Source organism: Odocoileus virginianus, chromosome 9, assembly GCF_023699985.2.
Source record: "Odocoileus virginianus isolate 20LAN1187 ecotype Illinois chromosome 9, Ovbor_1.2, whole genome shotgun sequence".
Lineage (NCBI taxonomy): Eukaryota > Metazoa > Chordata > Mammalia > Artiodactyla > Cervidae > Odocoileus > Odocoileus virginianus.
Genome location: NC_069682.1, coordinates 47,137,489 through 47,159,156, shown reverse-complemented (window position 1 = coordinate 47,159,156; position 21,668 = coordinate 47,137,489). Strand labels below are relative to the sequence as shown.

At 40.7% G+C, this 21,668-nt stretch overlaps 1 protein-coding gene across 1 annotated transcript in view; it reads left to right on the top strand.

Annotated features, from left to right (window-relative positions):
- Positions 1-21,668, top strand: part of LOC110145826 (signal-regulatory protein beta-1-like) — a 39,031-nt gene that overhangs the window by 5,426 nt on the left and 11,937 nt on the right. The window contains 2 exon segments of the mRNA XM_070472315.1: positions 12,149-12,505; positions 19,114-19,470. Coding sequence (XP_070328416.1) covers positions 12,149-12,505; positions 19,114-19,470 — 714 coding nt within the window.

Here is a 21,668-nt window from a genome sequence, read left to right as displayed (position 1 = left end):
GGCAGCTGGTTTCTGTAACTGTCAGGACAGGTATGTGTGATAGAAAATAACCCCCCAACATAGGAGGAGCAATCAAAATTGTGAAGTAGGACACCTAAATGTGGAGTAGGAGAAGCTCACCTTCTCCCACAAATACTTCAAAAATACATTTACATACAGAACAATTTTCACAATATTTACTGAGCACTGGCAGAACTTAGACTTTTTAAATGGCAAGAAAATCTCCATGCAACCAGATAGGACAAAAGAATAAAGAAAAAAAAAAAAAGGAGAAAGTAAGACAGGAATCAGGAGGGGACCTACACACCTTGGGGGAAACTGTAAAAGAGAAAGGTTCCTGCATCCTAGGAAGTCTCCTCATCAGTAGGGATATAAGCTGGGACAGAGAGGGAGCTTCAGAATCTCAGAGGTGAATACAACACCTGGTTTGCAGTAGCTAGACCGGAGAGAGATTTGCAGAGATGGTCAGTGCCATTGGTCAGTACTCCCCAGCCTGACAAAGTCATGGACCCATTGGGTGGGAGCTGGGTGCTTGTAGCTCAGGATTCAGAGGTCAGACCTTGGCAAAGGACTGTATGGAAATAGCCTGAAGGTGCAGGAACCTGATATGAGCTCACATGAGGGCGTATTGTTTGGGGGATGTGAAAGGGGAGGGACCCACTATTGCAGCCTTTTTCTCTGCTCTCAGGTGGCAAGATACTGTCTACACAAGCTCCAGGAGGTATCACCAGTCACTCCTGCCAACCCCTTGTTTAGGAGCAGTCTTGAGGAGCAGTTGCACTCAGGAGGGCACTGTTGCGCCCTGGGGCTTCAGGAATTGTCGAGAGCCATGTCCACTCCCATAATGAGCTCCGAAAGCATGTGTGAGTGACCACCACTGCCACAAACGCAAGAACTAGGCACCAACCACCACATCTGCACACTCCCATCAAGGGGATAATGGTGAACATACACTGAGGGAAGAGGTGGCAGGCATCCACACTGAAAATAGCCCCTGCACCAAAAATATTAAACCCACACAAACTACACAGGGATGCTCCCACAATAAATAGTCCTCCAGGACCACAGTAGATATCTTTTCTCCTGAACTCACAGAATAAGAAAAGTATAGGTAAAATGAAGAAGCAAAGGAACCAATTCCAGTTAAAAGACCAAGAGAATTCCCCTGAAAGAACAAACAATGACACAGACTGTTTTAGATTAATAGACACTGATTTCAAAAAGGAAATAATGAAAATACTAAAGGATTTAAGCAGGTTATCAACAGAAATGCAGAATATTGTAAAAAGGAACTAGAAAAATCATTTGCTGAGATGAAAAGTGAACTAAAGGCAATGAATAGCAGAAAAAATAATGTATAAGAATAAAAAAGTGATCTGGAAGATAGAATAATGAAAATCACTGAGTCAGGACAGTAGACATTCAAGCAAAAGGAAATCAAAACAATAAAAGCAATAAAAAAAAATATGAGACTTATGGGATAATAGAAAGCTTGAAAACCTATACATAATAGGGATTCCAGAAAGGAAAGAGAAAAGTGGATAAAAAATTTGAAGAAATTATGGCTAAAACCTTCCCAAATCTAAAGAAGGAAATAGGTGTTCAGGAACAGGAAGCTCAAAGGGTCCCAAATACCATAAACCCAAACAGATCTATACAAAGGCATATTAAAATAAAAAATGGCAAAAAGTTAAAGAGAGAATTCTAAAAGGTAACAAGAGATAAACAAAGAGTTAATTACAAGGGAACCCTCAAAAGGCTATCAGCAGATGTCTCTACAGAAAATTTGCGGGCCAGAGGGAGTGGCAAGACATTGATTCAAAGTCCTAAAAGGGAAAAATCTGCAACCAAGGATCCTCTACCCAGCAAGATATTCATTTAGAGTAGAAGGAGCGATAAGAATTTTTCAGACAAGCAAAGCTAAAAGAAAACATCAATACTAAGGCTATTCTAAAAGAAACATTGAAAAATCTTCACTACCTAGAAAAGGAGTAAGAACATATAGGAAAGAGAAAATCACAGTTGAAAAACAAATCATCTAAATAAGCTAATACACATATTTAAAAAATAAAAATAAAAATTCTGTGAAAGTGATGATAACCACAGTGAACAGCGAAAGGATTAATATGAAGATGTAAAAGAGGACATCAGAATCATATTGATGAAATGTAGGAAAGGAGAGTAGGAAAAGGTACCTTTAAAAAGTTTCCTAGAAAGTGTTTAAACCTATATGACTATCAGTCTAAGGCAAGTAGATATATGATGGGGTTAACATGCTTGAGAAACAGGATAACCACAAATCAAAAGCATACAATAGATTCATAAAAACCAAAATCATGAGTATAGTATAAAAGTAAATCATCAAACCACAAAAGGAAAAAGAAAGGGACAATACAGAAATATAAAATCGATGGGAAAACAAGGCATAAAATGATAATAAATACATCAGTTCAGTCGATCAGCTGTGTCCGACTCTTCATGGACCCGTGAACTGCAGCACACCAGGCCTCCCTGTCCATCACCAACTCCCGGAGTCCACCCAAACCCATTTCCATTGAGTTGGTGATGCAATCCAACCATCTCATCCTCTGTCGCTCCCTTCTTCTCCCTCGATCTTTCCCAGCATCAGGGTCTTTTCTAATGAGTCAGCTCTTCACATCAGGTGGCCAAAGTATTGGAGTTTCAGCTTCAACATCAGTCCTACCAATGAACACCCAGGACTGATCTCCTTCAGGATGGACTGGTTAGATCTCCTTGCAGTCCAAGGGACTCTCAAGAGTCTTCTCCAACACCACAGTTCAAAAGCATCAATTCTTCAATGCTCAGCTTTCTTTATAGTCCAACTCTCACATCCATACATGACCACTGGAAAAACCATAGCCTTGACTAGACAGGCCCTTGTTGGCAAAGTAATGTCTCTGCTTTTTAATATGTTGTCTAGGTTGGTCATAACTTTCCTTCCAAGGAATAAGCGTCTTTAAATTTCATGGCTGCAATCACCATCTGCAGTGATTTTAGAGCCCCCAAAATATAAAGTCGGCCATTGTTTCCACTGTTTCCCCATCTATTTGCTGTGAAGTGATGGGACCGGATGCCATGAACTTAGTTTTCTGAATGTTAAGCTTTAAGCCAACTTTTTCGCTCTCCTCTTTCACTTTCATCAAGAGGCTCTTTAGTTCCTCTTCACTTTCTGCCATAAGGGTGGTATCATCTGCATATCTGAGGTTATTGGTATTTCTCCCAGCAATCTTGATTCCAGCTTGTGCTTCCTCCAGCCCAATGTTTCTCATGATGTACTCTGCATATAAGTTAAATAAGCAGGGTGACAATATACAGCCTTAACTTGGGTGCAATCTCAAAAATCACAGAATTATCTCAAGTTCCTTTCCAAGGCAAACCATTTAACATCACAGTGTCCAGGTCTATGCCCCAGCCACTGATGCTATAGAAGCTGAAGTTGAAGCTGATCTATCAATAGAAACCCTTCAGGCCAGAAGGGAATGGCAGGACATACTTAGAGTAATGAAAGAGAATAACCTACAACCTAGATTACTGTACCCAGCAAGGATCTCATTCAGATATGAAGGAGAACTCAAATCTTTACAGACAAGCAAAAGCTGAGAGAATTCAGCACCACCAAACCAGCTCTTCAACAAATGCTAAAGGATCTTCTCTAGACAGGAAACACAGAAAGGTTGTATAAACGCGAACCCCAAACAACAAAGTAAATGGCAATGGGACCATACCTATCAATAATTACCTTAAATGTAAATGGGTTGAATGCCCCAACCAAAAGACAAAGACTGGCTGAATGGATAAAAAAACAAGACCCCTATATATGCTGTCTACAAGAGACCCACCTCAAAACAACAGACACATACAGACTAAAAGTGAAGGGCTGGAAAAAAATATTTCATGCAAACGGAGACCAAAAGAAAGCAGGAATCGCAATACTCATATCAGATAAAATAGACTTTCAAATAAAGGCTGTGAAAAGAGACAAAGAAGGACACTACATAATGATCAAAGGATCAATTCAAGAAGAAGATATAACAATTATAAATATATATGCACCCAACATAGGAGCACCACAATATGTAAGGCAAATACTAACGAGTATGAAAGAGGAAATTAATAGTAACACAATAATAGTGGGAGACTTTAATACCCCACTCACAACTATGGATAGATCAACCAAACAGAAAATTAACAAGGAAACACAAACTTTAAAGGACACAATGGACCAGCTAGACCTTATTGACATCTATAGGACGTTTCACCCCAAAACAATCAACTTCACCTTTTTCTCAAGTGCACACGGAACCTTCTCCAGAATAGATCACATCCTGGGCCATAAATCTAGTCTTGGTAAATTCAAAAAAATTGAAATCATTCCAGTCATCTTTTCTGACCACAGTGCAGTAAGATTAGATCTCAATTACAGGAAAAAAAATATTAAAAATTCAAACATATGGAAGCTAAACAACACGCTTCTGAATAACCAACAAATCATAGAAGAAATCAAAAAAGAAATCAAAATATGCATAGAAATGAATGAAAATGAAAACACAACAACCCAAAACCTATGGGACACTGTAAAAGCAGTGCTAGGGGGAAGATTCATAGCATTACAGGCCTACCTCAAGAAACAAGAAAAAAGTCAAATAAATAACCTAACTCTATACCTAAAGCAACTAGAGAAGGAAGAAATGAAGAACCCCAGGGTTAGTAAAAGGAAAGAAATCTTAAAAATTAGGGCAGAAATAGATGCAAAAGAAACTAATAGCAAAAATCAACAAAGCTAAAAGCTGGTTTTTTGAAAAAATAAACAAAATTGACAAACCATTAGCAAGACTCATTAAGAAACAAAGGGAGAAGAACCAAATTAACAAAATTAGAAACAAAAATGGAGAGATCACAACAGACAACACTGAAATACAAAGGATTATAAGAGACTACTACCAGCAGCTCTATGCCAATAAAATGGACAACTTGGAAGAAATGGACAAGTTCTTAGAGAAGTATAACTTTCCAAAACTGAACCAGGAAGAAATAGAAGATCTTAACAAAACCATCACAAGCAAGGAAATAGAAACTGTAATCAGAAATCTTCCAGCAAACAAAAGCCCAGGACCAGATGGCTTCACAGCTGAATTCTACCAAAAATTTAGAGAAGAGCTAACACCTATCTTACTCAAACTCTTCCAGAAAATTGCAGAAGAAGGTAAACTTCCAAACTCATTCTATGAGGCCACCATCACCCTAATTCCAAAACCAGACAAAGATGCCACAAAAAAGAAAACTACAGGCCAATATCACTGATGGACATAGATGCAAAAATCCTTAACAAAATTCTAGCAAACAGAATCCAACAACATATTAAAAAAATCATACACCATGACCAAGTGGGCTTTATCCCAGGAATGCAAGGATTCTTTAATATCCACAAATCAATCAATGTAATACACCACATTAACAAATTGAAAGATAAAAACCATATGATTATCTCAATAGATGCAGAAAAAGCCTTTGACAAAATTCAACATCCATTTATGATTAAAACTCTCCAGAAAGCAGGAATAGAAGGAACATACCTCAACATAATAAAAGCTATATATGACAAACCCACAGCAAGCATCACCCTCAATGGTGAAAAATTGAAAGCATTTCCGCTAAAATCAGGAACAAGACAAGGGTGCCCACTCTCACCACTCCTATTCAACATAGTTTTGGAAGTGTTGGCCACAGCAATCAGGGCAGAAAAAGAAGTAAAAGGAATCCAGATAGGAAAAGAAAAAGTGAAACTCTCTCTGTTTGCAGATGACATGATCCTCTACATAGAAAACCCTAAAGACTCTACCAGAAAATTACTAGAGCTAATCAACGAATATAGTAAAGTTGCAGGATATAAAATTAACACACAGAAATCTCTTGCATTCCTATACACTAACAATGAGAAAGCAGAAAGAGAAATTAAGGAAACAATACCATTCACCATTGCAACAAAAAGAATAAAATACTTAGGAGTATATCTACCTAAAGAAACAAAAGACTTAGACATAGAAATCTATAAAACACTGATGAAAGAAATCAAAGAGGACACAAACAGATGGAGAAATATAACATGTTCATGGATTGGAAGAATCAATATTGTCAAAATGGCTATACTACCCAAAGCAATCTATAGATTCAATGCAATCCCTATCAAGCTACCAATGGTATTTTTCACAGAACTAGAACAAATAATTTCGCAATTTGTATGGAAATACAAAAAACCTCGAATAGCCAAAGTAACCTTGAGAAAGAAGAATGGAACTGGAGGAATCAACCTGCCTGACTTCAGACTATACTACAAAGCCACAGTCATTAAGACAGTATGGTACTGGCACAAAGACAGAAATATAGATCAATGGAACAGAATAGAAAGCCCAGAGATAAATCCACGAACCTATGGTCACCTTATCTTCGACAAAGGAGGCAAGGATATACAATGGAAAAAAGACAACCTCTTCAACAAGTGGTGTTGGGAAAACTGGTCAACCACTTGTAAAAGAATGAAACTAGAACACTTTCTAACACCATACAGAAAAATAAACTCAAAATGGATTAAAGATCTAAATGTAAGACCAGAAACTATAAAACTGCTAGAGGAGAACATAGGCAAAACACTCTCCGACATAAATCACAGCAGGATCCTCTATGACCCACATCCAAGAATATTAGAAACAAAAGCAAAAATAAACAAATGGGACCTAATGAAACTTAAAAGCTTTTGCACAACAAAGGAAACTATAAGCAAGGTGAAAAGACAGCCCTCAGATTGGGAGAAAATAATAGCAAATGAAGCAACAGACAAAGGATTAATCTCAAAAATATACAAGCAACTCCTCCAGCTCAACTCCAGAAAAATAAATGACCCAATCAAAAATGGGCCAAAGAACTAAACAGACATTTCTCCAAGGAAGACATACAGATGGCTAAAAAACACATGAAAAGATGCTCAACATCACTCATTATCAGAGAAATGCAAATCAAAACCACAATGAGGTACCATTACACGCCAGTCAGGATGACTGCTATCCAAAAGTCTACAAGCAATAAATGCTGGAGAGGCTGTGGAGAAAAGGGAACCCTCTTACACTGTTGGTGGGAATGCAAATTAGTACAGCCACTATGGAAAACAGTGTGGAGATTTCTTAAAAAGCTGGAAATAGAACTGCCATATGACCCAGCAATCCCACTTCTGGGCATACACACCGAGGAAACCAGATCTGAAAAAGTCACGTGCACCCCAATGTTCATCGCAGCACTGTTTATCATAGCCAGGACATGGAAGCAACCTAGATGCCCATCAGCAGATGAATGCATAAGGAAGCTGTGGTACACATACACCATGGAATATTACTCAGCCATTAAAAAGAATTGATTTGAATCAGTTCTAATGAGATGGATGAAACTGGAGCCCATTATACAGAGTGAAGTAAGCCAGAAAGATAAAGACCATTACAGTATACTAACACATATATATGGAATTTAGAAATATGGTAACGATAACCCTATATGCAAAACAGAAAAAGAGACACAGATGTATAGAACAGACTTTTGGACTCTGTGGGAGAAGGCGAGGGTGGGATGTTTCAAGAGAACAGCATCGAAACATGTATATTATCTAGGGTGAAACAGATCACCAGCCCAGGCTGGATGCATGAGACAAGTGCTCGGACCTGGTGCACTGGGAAGACCCAGAGGGATCGGGTGGAGAGGGAAGTGGGAGGGGGGGTCGGGATGGGGAATACATGTATATCCATGGCTGATTCATGTCAATGTATGACAAAAACCACTACAATATTGTGAAGTAACTAGCCTCCAACTAATAAAATAAATAAATAAATAAAAATAAATAAAAATAAATAAAAATAAATAAATAAATTAAAATATCCGTATAAACAAACAAACAAAAAAGAAGCTGAAGTTGACTGGTTCTGTGAAGATCTACAGCACCTTCTGTAACCAACACCAAAAAAAAAAAAATCTTTTCCTTATAGGGGATTAGAATGCAAAAGTAGGAAATCAAGAGATATTCAGAGTAACAGGCAAGTTTGACCTTAGAGTACAAAATGAATCATGGCAAATCCTAACAGAGTTTTGTCAAGAGAACACGCTGGTCACAGCAAACAATCTATTCCAACAACACAAGAGACGACTCTACACATGGACACCACTAGATGGTCAAATTCGAAATCAGATTGATTATATTCTTTGCAGCCAAAGATGGAGAAGTTCTATATAATCAGCAAAAACAAGAGCTGGAGCTAACTGTAGCTCAGATCATGAGCTTCTTATTGCAAAATTCAGGCTTAAATTGAGGAAAGTGGGGGAAATCACTGGACCATTCAGGTACAATCTAAATCAAATCCCTTATGATTAAACAATGGAAGTGACAAACAGATTCAAGGGATTAGATCTGGTAAACAGAATGCCTGAAGAATTATGTATGGTGGTTTGTAACATTGTACAGGAGGTGGTCACCAAAACTATCCCCAAGGTAAAGAAGCACAAGAAGGCAAAGTGGTTGTCATAGGAGGCTTTACAAATAGCTGAGGAAAGAAGAGACGTTAAAGGTGAGGGAGAAATGCAAAGATACACCCAACTGAATGCAGAATTCCAGAGAATAGCAAGGAGAGATAAGAAGGCCTTCTTCAATGAACATTGCAAAGAAATAGAGGAAAACAATAGAATGGGAAAGGCTAGAGATCTCTTCAAGGAAATTGGAGATATTAAGGAAATATTTCATGCAAGTTTGGGCATGATAGAGGACAGAAATGGTAAAGACTTAACAGGGGCAGAAGAGATTAACAAGAGGTGGCAAGAATATACAGAAGAACTGTACAAAAAAAGCTCTTAATGACCCGGATAACCATGATGGTATGGTCACTCACCTAGAGCCAGACATCTTGGAGTCTGAAGTCAAGTGGGCCTTAGGAGGCATTATTACCAACAAAGCTAGTGGAGGTGACAGAATTCCACTTGAGCTGTTTAAAATCCTAAAAGATGATGCTGTGAAAGTGCTGCGTTCATTATGCCAGCAAACTTGGAAAACTCAGCAGTGGCCATGGGACTGGAAGATATCAGTTTTCATTCCAATCTCAAAGAAAGGCAGTGCCAAAGAATGTTCAAAGTACCATATAATATGCTCATTTCACATGCTAGCAATGTAATGCTCCAAATCCTTAAAGCTAGGCTTTAGCAGTACCTGAACTGAGAACTTCCAGATGTACAAGCTGGGTTTTAAAGAGGCAGAGGAACCAGAGAGAAAATTGTCAACATTAGTTGGATCATGGAGGAAGTAAGGGAATTCCAGAAAAACGTCTACTTCTGCTTCATTGGTATTGAATGAGTTCAATGGTATTGACACAGAAACAAGGATATGAATCAATGGAACTGAATAGAGAGCTCAGAAATTAACCCACACACCTATAGTTAATTAATCTTTGACAAGGAGGCAAGAATATACAATGGGAAAAAAACAGTCTTTCAGCAAGTGGTGTTGGTGAAGTTGGACAATTGCATATAAATCAATGAAGTTAGAATACATTCTCTCATGACACTCAAAAATAAACTCAAAATGTCTTAATCACTTAAGCATAAGAAAGAACAACATAAAGCTCCTAGAAAGGATCATAGGCAAAACAGCTGACATAAATTGTCCCAATGTTTTCTTAGTTCAACTCCTCAAGGCAACAGAAATAAAAACAAAAATGAGAAAGAGAGACTGAAACTTATAAGCTTTTGCATAGCAAAAGAAACAATAAATAGAACAAAATGACAACTTACAGAATAGGAGAAAATGTTCAAAAAGGATTTGACTTACAAAGGCTTAATGTACAAGAATATACAAACAGCTTATACAACTCAACAACAATAAACAAAAATATCCAACTGAAAAATGGGCAGAAGATGTAAATAAACATTTCTCCAAAGAGGAAATACAAATGGCCTACAGACACATGAAAAGTTGCTCAACATCACTAATTATTAGAGAAAAGTGAAAGTATTAGTCACTCAGCCATGTCTGACTCTTTGCAGCTCCATAGATTGTAGCCCATTGGGTCCCTCTGTCCATGGGATTCTCCACGCAAGAATTCTAGAGTGGGTAGCCATTCCCTTTTCCAGGGGATCTTCCCAACCCAGGAATCAAACCCAGGTCTCTTGCAATCCAGGAGGATTCCTTACAGTCTGAGCCACCAAGGAAGCCCCAATTATTAAATACAAATTAAAACTACAATGATGTACCACTTCACACCAGTCAGAATGACCATCACTGAAAACTCTAAAAATAACAAATGTTGGAGAGGATGTAGAGAAAAGAGAACCCTCCTACACTGTTGATGGGAATTTGTTAATAAGTTGATATAGCCACTATGCAAAACAGTATGGAGGTTCCTCAGAAAAATAAAAAAAGAATTGCCATATGATCCACCAATCCCGCTTCAGGGCATATATCCAGACAAAACTTTATTCCAAGAAGGTGCATTTACCTTTATGTTCATAGCAACACAATTCATTGTAACCAAGACTTGGAAACAATCCAAATGTCCATCAACAGACAAATGGATAAAGAAGATGTGGTACACAAAGAAACACAACTCAGCCACAAAAAAGAATGAAATAATGTCATCTGCAGCAACATGGATGAAGCTAGAGATTATCATACTAGGTGAAGTAAAAAAAGAGAAAGACAAATACCGTATGATATCACTTAAATGAGGAGTCTAAAATATGACACAAACCTATCTACGAAACAGAAACAAACTCAGCAGTTGCCAAGGGGGAGACAGTAGGTGGAGGGACAAAGTGGAAGGCTGGAGTTAGCAGATGCAACCTTTTATATATGTGACAGATAAACAAGGTGCTACTGAATAGCATAGAGAACTATATTCAGTATCTTATGATAAACTATAATGGAAAATAATACATCAAAAATGAATATGCATATGCATATACATGTATATATCTGAATCACTTTGCTATATAGCTGAAATTAACACAACATTGTAAATCAACTATTGTTCAATAAAAAAGTTTTAAATCAAGTAAACAAATTTGCAAAAATGCCCCCAAAGAGATCCATGCCCTAATACTTATCTGTGAATATTTTATTTTACGTGGCCAAAGAGATTTTATAAAAGTGATTGACTCTTGCTGTGGGGAGGATAACCTAGATTACCGTTGTGGACCAACATAACCTTATAAGAAGGAGGCAGGAAAGCCAAAGTTAGAGAAGCACAAGTGACAATGAAAACAAGATTAGAGTCATAAGAAGATGGAAACCGTGAGAAAAGGAGTATAGACAATCTCAAGAATTTGGAGAGGCAATGATCACAGCCTCCAGGAGAAATGTAGCCCACTGACTCCTTGATTTTAGTCCAATAATACAATTTTTGGTACTTTGACATCTGGCATTATAATGAGACAGTCATTTTAAACCACTAAATGTTTGATAATTTCTCTCAGAGCCTTAGACAACTAATACAACATGACCATGTTATTGGAAAAAAATTCTAGGCACTTGGAACAATGTCTTATTTTCCTCTTAAACTTCATGTTCATTGTGTGTTGGAAGCTCTGCATATCACTGTCACTCAAGTATCCAGGTCATTGGAGCTAAGTCCAACATGAATGTGTATTTCTGGGGAAGGGGGACATTGGTTCGTAAAGGTTTTTACAGTTAAATGAAAACCATGCCAAATACATCCATCACTTCTCCTTACAACTCAGTGATTTAAGAGGTCATGTGGTGCCACCTAATACAAAGGATAGAAATGCGTAACTCCCTGAGGACACACAGTGAACAACCAGAAGTATTTGGTGGAGCACGACACTTCCAGAGAGGGCTTACTGCACAAATCCAGTCTCTGCCACATCACTGACCTCTCTGTGCCTCGGTTCCTCTCTTGTATAAGGATCTCATATAACAGGCTGATTGTGTAGGTTACATGCAATGTACATGCAACATACATGCAAAAGGCTGAGTTCAAGGCTGGATCATGGAGTACAAAGTCAATGAAAGCTGTTGTTAATAAAGAGTGGAGAACACCTACAGGATCACATGAGGATGAATAAATAACTGCTTTGTGTCTTCCTCCAGGAGCGGCAGGTGAGGGGGAGCTGCAGGTGATTCAGCCTGAGAGGTCAGTGTCAGTTGCAGCAGGAGAGACGGCCACTCTGCACTGCACCCTGACCTCCCTGAGGCCCGTGGGGCCCATGAAGTGGTTCAGGGGAACTGGGCCAGGCCGGGAGTTAATCTACAGTAGTAAAGAAGCCCCCTTCCCCAGAGTAACAGATGTTTCAGATGCCACAAAGAGAAACAACATGGACTTTTCCATCCGCATCAGTGATATCACCCCGGCAGACACTGGTGTCTACTACTGTGTGAAGTTCCGGAAAGGAGAACATAGTGATGTGGAGTTTAAGTCTGGACAAGGCACTCATCTCACTGTGAGTGGTGAGTACAGCCTTTGTCCCCTGGATTCTGATAACATGTCAACAAGAATGCCTTCCACCCTTTGAACCAAAAAACACAATCATGTACAGCAGTGGGTGCTTATGTCATGATCTGGGTGATGATTTCACTCCCTTCTATAGATCAGGGGAGTTGAGACCTATGGGGTTCATGCTATTTGCTCAAGGCCCCATGGCTGGTAAAATGAGAAAATTCTGAGTCCCCAGCCTGCCTGGCTCCACAGCCCTCGTCTTTTTCACACCATTTAGCCCTTTGTTCCAGGGATAAAGGAGATGAATGTCTGAGTGACTTGCCCCGTCACTGTCCAGACCTCATTCCTGCCTCCATAGAATGCTCACCTCAATGTGGCTGAGTCTTCCCTTTATTCACACATACTGAACACCTACTCTGAGCCAGGGCCTGGTCCAGATGCTGTGGAAGCAGAAGTGAACAAAGCAGAAAAGGGTTCTTATTCCATGAAGCTTATGTTCTCTTTCCTCTGAAAGAAGAGAGAGTCATCTAGGTCAAGGAGTGAAAATTCTGTCTATTTCGTCTTCAGAAGCATCACACTGAGAAGAAATTCCTATAGCACAGGCTCAGTGTTTACTCATGGCCCTGCTTGGAAGAGATGCCTAGAGGTTGGGTGTTTCCTGGGAATCTGTTAAGAAGACCCTCCTGTGACTCAGGGATTGACTCACACAGTCGCTGAAGGCTCCAGCAGAGCTGGGTCATCTCAGAATGCCCCTCCCCAGGGAAGAGGTTCATGTGGGTGACTTAGGAGCAGCCCCATTGAGGTAGCAAAGGTGATCATTTAGAGTGTTCTGACCAAAACTCTGGATCCTCTTTCGAACTCCTGAATCCTGGGCTGTCAGCAGAGAAAGGACCTTTAGACAACATCTTCCCAACCTCCCACGTACACATGGGGGTCTGAGAGCAAGAGGTATAGGGGTCCTGACCACAGCCACATGGTCAGTGAGGGGATCCTCCCAGAACCCAATCTATTTCAAAGCCAGTCTTCTTCCTGCACTGGCACTGGAACTCAATTAATGGAAGTACCTGGCACATAGGATTTGCAGAATAAAAGTTCCTTGAATTAATCATGGAATAGGCTTTTTTCATGATTTTCCCAAAGTTTCTGAAGGCTCCACACATTCAGACCCTGAGCCTGACATGACTGGAAACCACTCCTTACTTTCAGCCACATGATTCCAAATCCCTCATTTCATATGAGCACCAAGAGCTGCCCTGTTTTCCAACAACTACCTAACTCTCAGCATATGGAGACAGCATCATTCATCTTATGGTCTCCTGTTGATGAAGACTAAGTTGTTCCTAACCTTGGGCTACTGAAACAGTGCTGAGGTCAATAATCTTTCTACCTGTCACCCTCCTCAAAGGGGAGGTAACCACTGGAAGTGCCTTTGTTGCAGCTGTCAACTGAAAAAAAATGTACGATGTGAGTTGTGGGATTAGTTTTATTTGGGGCAAAATGAAGACTATAGCCTCAGAGACAGCATTTCAGATAGCTCTGAGAGATTGCTCCAAAGAAGTGGGGCAGGGCGGGGCAGGAGGCGCAATATATATGTGCTTTTGGTGAAGGGAGTACATGCAATCAAGCACACATTTTTTGCAGAAGGTTTATGCTAGTCACAAGGAACAGATGTCACCATGAAGGATTTTGGTGCTTTCCTAGATAGCAGGGGATGGAGGAATTGGGCTCATAAAATCATCTCCAGAAAATATCTAAGTATCTGAAGGCCTGTTCTGTCAGGTTTTCCCAGATCACAGAGTGCCTCATTTCTGATCTTCTTTCAGGAGGTGTTGAAGGTCAGCAGCTACAGTGGCTCATAGTTTAACCCTTGTAAAGATAGAAAGCAAGTGTCAATTTGTAGGTGTCTGAGGATACATGTAAGATTATTTGAGTGGATATTGCTAAATTTCCCTCTTAGTCATGGTAGCAACTGAGCCTCCTCAACCTTCAGACATTAGCAGGGAAGGTGGTTTTTTCCTGATTTGTAGATATTACTTAACTTCCCAGATGGTGGGTCCCTTGCTCAACCTCGGTCACAAGTAGTAAGTGGTTCCACCACCACTCAGATCTGCGGCTTCCCAGAAGGTGGATCATCCTCTTCTCCAGGCCGCCTGCCCAGATGATTCCCTGATGAGAAAGGAGGGAGGAGAGGGGGCCAGAGAGCATCAGCTTGTCAGACACTGAACCTTTCTCATGACATTTACTCCTTATAAGCAGTGTTCAGAAAGAAGGGTGTCTGATTTCCCTTTTATAGATGAGGACATTGATGCTCAGAGAGGGGACTTGTTCAGTGAGCATGTAGGGGAGCCAAGACTGAACCCCAGGCACTTTGACTCACAGCCCTGCTCTCTGCACACCCCACTGTGCTTGTCAAAGTGTGGGGGAAATCTCCAGCTTTGTCCTCTGAAGTCCTTGTATTGTTCTGTTCTTCAGCAGTGGCACTAAAGAGGAGTCCACTGTGGGAGGTAAGTTTAGCTTTACAACCTGGACCAGATAGATACTGCAGTGTCTCTTGATGGGATGGGCTGAACCTTTTCTAAATGGCAGCACTTGGCACACTTAGCAGCATCAGGAGATTTTCTCCATTGTTGTGATGTTGCCCCTTCACTAGGCTCCTATGGAGCAGGTCTGGGAAGGTTAGGGTGGACAGAGCCCAGAGGGGCCACTGCAATCCCAGCAGCCCCGGGCATGCCCATTCCTGGCTCTGCAGACTGAGGATGAGGAGGGGGAGGTGTTCCCTAGAGGGTGGTGGGATCCCCATGTGAGCAAGAGTTTCTATTCTAGACTCAGGTGTCAGGAGCTCGTGTCTTCCCTTGTGGCTTCAGAGTCTCTATGCCTGGGCCTTCAGAGGCCACACCTCCCTGTAGTCACTTGAAGTCAAGAATCTGAGAGAAAACGGGAGAGTGGTGGTCATTGTGGGGGCTCCTGAAGGTGGGTGCTTGCTCTGCTGATGGAAATGAAAGCTTGGAGCTGACAGGAAATACTGGGACATCGTGGAGGGAAGGGTGAAGACTTAGTCCCTTCATTTCGCCCAGCCTCAGTTTTCTCTTCTGTAAAATGGTAATCATCGTTGTCTCCTTTCAGGAGAGTTGGAAGGATTTGAGGTGCTCTGTCTAAATCACCAGCACAGAGCAGAGACACCCGAAGTGGGGTATTATTTCAAGGCTGTGACCCAACTCCCTGTGCCGGCCTCCTTCCTCACCTGTAATGTTTGCAGAATGTACTGGTGACACGACCTGGTGACAGGGCAAGCCCCTCAGGGAGCGGCGGTGCCGACCTTCCAGGCTGTGTGGTCCTGCGGACGTCTCACAGCGCCTGTGGTCCTCAGTCTCCCCATCTGGGAAACGGTGGTGATCACACTACCTTTCAGGAGTCCGGGATGACTGGAGACGGTCTAAGCCGCCCTGGATGGGGGGCGGTTAGGTCGTCCCTGAGCTCAGTACACAGCAGTTGAGAGCCTGAGCCGAGCCCCTGTCTGGGCCCCTATTCCAGCTCGGGGACCTCTGACGAGTCCCTCCCACGCTGGGGCTGTGTCCTCGTCCTTCGGTGATGGCCCCGCCCTCACAGAGCAGGCGCAGCGACTGAATAAGGGACGCACGTCAAGAGCTTAGAGCAGAGCCAGGCATGTGATGTGTTCCATTAATGTGGGCTCTGATGTGCCAAAGCCAGAGGGCCTCCATAAACCATAAACAAAATGAAAAGACAACCTACAGAAAGGGAGAAAATATTTTCAAATGATGCAGCTGACAAGGGCTTTATTTCCAAAATATACAACAGCTCATACAACTAAAAAATAACAAACAGCAAACAACCCCGTTGAAAAATGGGCAGAAGACCTAAGTAGACATTTTTCCAAAGAAGAAATACAAACGACCGAGGCACATGAGAAGATGCTCAACATTACTAATTATTAGAGAAATGCAAAGTAAAACTACAATAAGGCACCACTTCGCACTAGTCAGAATGGCCATCATTAAAATTTGTACGACTCATATTGATGTATAGCAAAGCCATCACAATATTGTAAAGTAATTATCCTCCATTTAAAATAAATATGTATTTTTTAAGTTGTACAAATAACAAATGCTAGCGAGGATGTGGAGAAAAGGGGAGCCCTCCTGTACTATTGGTGTGAATGTAAATTGATGTGGCCACTATGGAAAATATTATGGAAGTTCCTCATAAAACTAAAAATAGAATTACCAAATGATCCAGCAATCCCACCCAATCTTTTTCTCCAAAAAGATACATACATCCTTATGTTCATAGCAATAATATTCACAATAGCTAAGACAAAGAAACAAAGTACATGTCCATCAATAGATGAATGGATGAAAAGATGTGGAACATATATAAAATGGAATACTACTCAGCTGTAAAAAATGAAGAAATAATGCTACTTGCAACAGCATAGATAAACTAGTGATTATCATACTAAGTGAAGTAAGTCAGAACAATAAAGACAAATACCATATGATATCACTTATATGTGGAATCCAAAAAATGGCCCAGGGAATTGCCTGATGGTCCAATGGATAGGATTTCATAATTCCATTGCAGGGGCCTGGGATTGATTCCTGGTAGGACCAAAGAACCTCAAGGTACACGATGTAGCCTAAAAAAAAGAAAAAAGAGAGAGACAAATATACCTACCTATGAAACAGAAACGGACTCAAGGACATAGAGAACAGAGTTGCAGTTGTCAAGGTAAATGGGGTAGGGGTTAGGTAAGCTATTATATAAAGAAAGGATAAAGAACAAGGTCCTACTGTACAGCACAGAGAACTATATTCAGTAACCTGTGGTAAACAATAACAGAAAAGAATATATTAAAAAATGTATATGTATAACTGAGTCACATTTTCTACTACAAAATTAATACAGCATTGTAAATCAATACACTTCAATTAAAACAAGTTATAAATCAAGTAAGCAAAACAGCCCCTCAAAGAGATCCATGTCCTAACACTCACTAGTGAATGTTTTACTTTACATGGAAAAAAAATTTGCGAAAGTGATTAAGACTCTTGCTATGAGAGACTCTTGCTATCCTTGTTTATAAATGGGAGCCCAGTATAATCTTATACGAAGAGGCAGGAAATCCAAAGTTAGAGTACAGGTGACAGTGGAAGCACAACTGGAGTCATAAGAAGATAGAAACCTTGAGAAGAAGAATGTAGACAGTCTCAAGAATTTGCAGAGGCAATGATAAGAGCCTCTAGAGAAATGTCGCCCTGTTGACTCCTTGATTTTAGTCCAGTAATACTGTTTTTGGTCCTTTCACATCCAGAATTATAAAATAACAAAACTATCATTAAGTCACCAAATTTTTGTTAATTTATTACAGCATCCTTAGGTAACTAATATAACACATGTGCCTTTGGAAAAAATCTCAGGGAGTTGAAACAATGTCTTACTTTCTTCATAAACTAAATGTTCCTTGTGTGCTGGAAACTGAATATCACTGTCACTCAAGTATACAGGTTGTTGGAGCAAATTGCATCATGAGTATGTGGATCCCTGGGGAGGAGTGAATTTGGTCCATAAAGGTATTTGCAGTTTAATCAATAACATACCAAATACATGCATCACTTCTCCTGATAACTCAGTGATCTAAGAGGTCATGTTCAGTTCAGTTCAGTTCAATCGCTCAGTCGTGTCTGACTCTTTGTGACTCCATGAACTGCAGCACGCCAGGCCTCCCTGTCCATCACCAACTCCCGGAGTCCACCCAAACCCATGTCCATTGAGTCGGTGATGCCATCCAACCATCTCATCCTCTGTTGTCCCCTTTTCCTCCTGCCCTCAATCTTTCCCAGCATCAGGGTCATTTCAAATGAGTCAGCGCGACGCATCAGGTGGCCAAAGTATTGCAGTTTCAGCTTCAACATCAGTCCCTCCAATGAACACCCAGGACTGATCTCCTTTCAGAATGGACTGGTTGGATCTCCTTGCAGTCCAAGGGACTCTCAAGAGTCTTCTCCAACACCACAGTTCAAAAGCATCAATTCTTCGGCGCTCAGCTTTCTTGATGGTCCAACTCTCACATGCATACATGACTACTGGAAAAACCATAGCCTTGACTAGACAGACCTTTGTTGGCAAAGTAATGTCTCTGCTTTTTAATATGCTGTCTAGGTTGGTCATAACTTTCCTTCCAAGGAGTAAGTGTCTTTTAATTTCATGGCTGCAATCACCATCTGCAGTGATTTTGGAGCCCAGAAAAATAAGAGGTCACATCGTCCCACCTAAAGCAAAGGACAGAAGTGCAGTACTCCCTGAGGACACACAGTGAACACCCAGGAATACTGGGTGGATCATGACACTTCCAGAGAGGGCTCAAGGACTCAGTCCCAGTCTCTGCCACATCACTGACCTCTGTGCCCCGGCTCCTCGCTTGTGTTAGTGTCTCACATTACAGACTCATTGTGCAAGCTACATGCAATGTACATGCAGTGTGCTGAGTTTAAGGCCCATTAAAGGTGCATTCAGACAATGAACAGCTGTTTTTGATAAACACTTGAGAAAACCTACAGGATCACATGAAGGTGAATAAATAACTACTTTGTATTTTCCTTAGGAGCGGCAGGTGCAGGGGAGCTGCAGGTGATTCAGCTTGATAGGTCAGTGTCAGTTGCAGCAGGAGAGACGGCCACTCTGCGCTGCACTGTGACCTCCCTGAGGCCTGTGGGGCCCATGAAGTGGTTCAGAGGAACTGGGCCAGGTCGGGAGTTAATCTACAGTCAAAAAGAAGCCCTTTTCCCCAGAGTTACAAATGTTTCAGATGCCACAAAAAGAAACAACATGGACTTTTCCATCCGCATCAGTAATATCACCCCGGCAGACACTGGTGTCTACTACTGTGTGAAGTTCCAGAAAGGAGAACATGGTGACGTGGAGTTTAAGTCTGGACCAGGCACTCATCTCACTGTGAGTGGTGAGTATGGCCTGTGTCTCCTTTGTCCCCTGGTCTCTGACAAGTCAACAAGAATGCCCTTCACTCTTTGAACAAAAAAAGGAATCCGCTACAACAGTGACCAGGACATGATCTGATTTTACTGCCTTCTACAAATCAGAGTATTTGAGGCCATGACGGTTGTGCTATTTGCTCAAGGCCCCTCAGCTGGTCAACATGGGAAAAATCTGGATCCCCCATCTACCTGGCTCCACAGTTCTTGTCCTTTCCATCACATTCAGTCCATTGATTCCAGGGATAAGGGAAGTGAAAGTCTGAGTGACTTGCTCCTTGACAGGCCAGGCCTCACTTCTTACCTCTGGAGAGTGCACCCTCAGTGTGGCTGAGTCTTCTCTTTATTCAGCACTTATTGAGCACCTACTGTGTGCCAGGCCCTGCTCTGGATGCTGTGAAAACAGCAGTGAACAAAGCAGACAGGGGCTCTTCTCCCTTGAAGCTTATGTCCTCTTCCCTTCTGAAGAGGAGAAATCCATCCAGGGCAGGGAGGGGAGATGTGTTTCTTTATTTTCTATTCAGACTATCACACTGAAAAGAGATTCTAAGAGACACAGTTTCAGTGTTTATTCTGATGGGCTTGATTGGAGACTATGCTGAGAGGTTGGGACAGTTTCAGTGTTTATTCTGATGGCCCTGATTGGAGACTGTTTCCTTCTGTCATCCAGGGATTGACTGGCACTGTCACTAAAGGCTCCCAGCAGAGCTGGTTCATTTCAGAATGTCCCTCCTCAGGGAAGCAGTTCTCCATGTGGATGACTTAGGAGCAATGCCTTTGAGGCAGCAAAGGTGCTCATTTTTTTTTAGATTTTTCTGACAAAGGCCCTGAATCCTTGACTCTCAGCACAGGATGGGCCTTAGGCATCATCCTCCCAACCTCCCATGTATAGATGGGGCCCTGAGGCCAAGAGGTGACAGGGGCCCAGACCACAGTCACATAGTCAGTGAAAGGATCCATCAAGAACCCAACCTGATTCAAGGCTAATCTCCTTCCTGCACCCGTATTGGAACTTGTTTCATGGAAGAACCTAGCGCATGGAATTTGCAGAATACAAATACAAATGCCAGGGTATTGATTTTTTTTTTTTTTTTTTTTGGCCAGAGTTCCAATATGTTTCTAATGAGCAGCCATGTTTAAAAACAACTGGACTATATGAGGATCTTTTACTTTTATCTAGTTTGTTTCACTTTTTCTATTTCATATTCAGTGCTCCCATTTCATTTAGTTTATGTTTTCCAGTTTCTCCATCTCTTCTTTTTGTTGATGTTCTTTCTCAAACCTTTATCAAGTATAGTAGAAAAGCTTTTGTATACATATATATAAATTACGTATTATATATGTATTTTAGAAAACTTATGAATTTTTACCTAACTAAAAAATTTATGATATTTTGATTCTACTTGTTTGACTTAGTATTAATAGAATGCTAGATATCTAGTTAAAAAATATAGATATGCAATAAGCAACAAAAGTTCACTATATAGAAGAGGAAACTATAGTCAATATCTTGTAATAATTTATAATGGAAAATACTTTCAAAAATAACATCTGTATATATGTATAACTGAATCACACACACAGAAAATAATTCTACTTTTTGAAAGTTAGTAATGTTTCTCTTTTTACCAGTTTTTTAAAATGTCCTATGGATATCTGACAACAACATATGAGATACAAAATTTTAAATATATTGTGTAGGATATGATTAATATAAACTAATTAAATATAAGTCAATTATATTTAAATTATTAATAACATCAAGATATTCCTATTCTTATTTTTTCTGCACTTGATAAAATATTCTCAGATAAATGTTAATATGTCTCACTATGTTTATATATTTTTTCTTTTCCATTAAAAAAAAAGGAACTCACTTTGATTCCAGGCAAGGCTCCTTCCTTCACTGGCATTGGAACTAGTTTTCTGGAAGGGCCTGGCACGTAGAATTTGCAGAATAAAAACTCCTTGGGCTTCCCTCATAGCTCAGTCAATAAAGAATCTGCCTGCAATGCAGGAGATCCAGATTCAATTCCTCGGTCGGGAAGATCCCCTGGAGAAGGAAATGGCAACTCACTCCAGTATTCTTGCCTGGGGAAACCATGGACAGAGAAGTCCAGGAGGCTATTGTCCATCAAATCGCAAGAGTCGAACATGACTTGGTGAC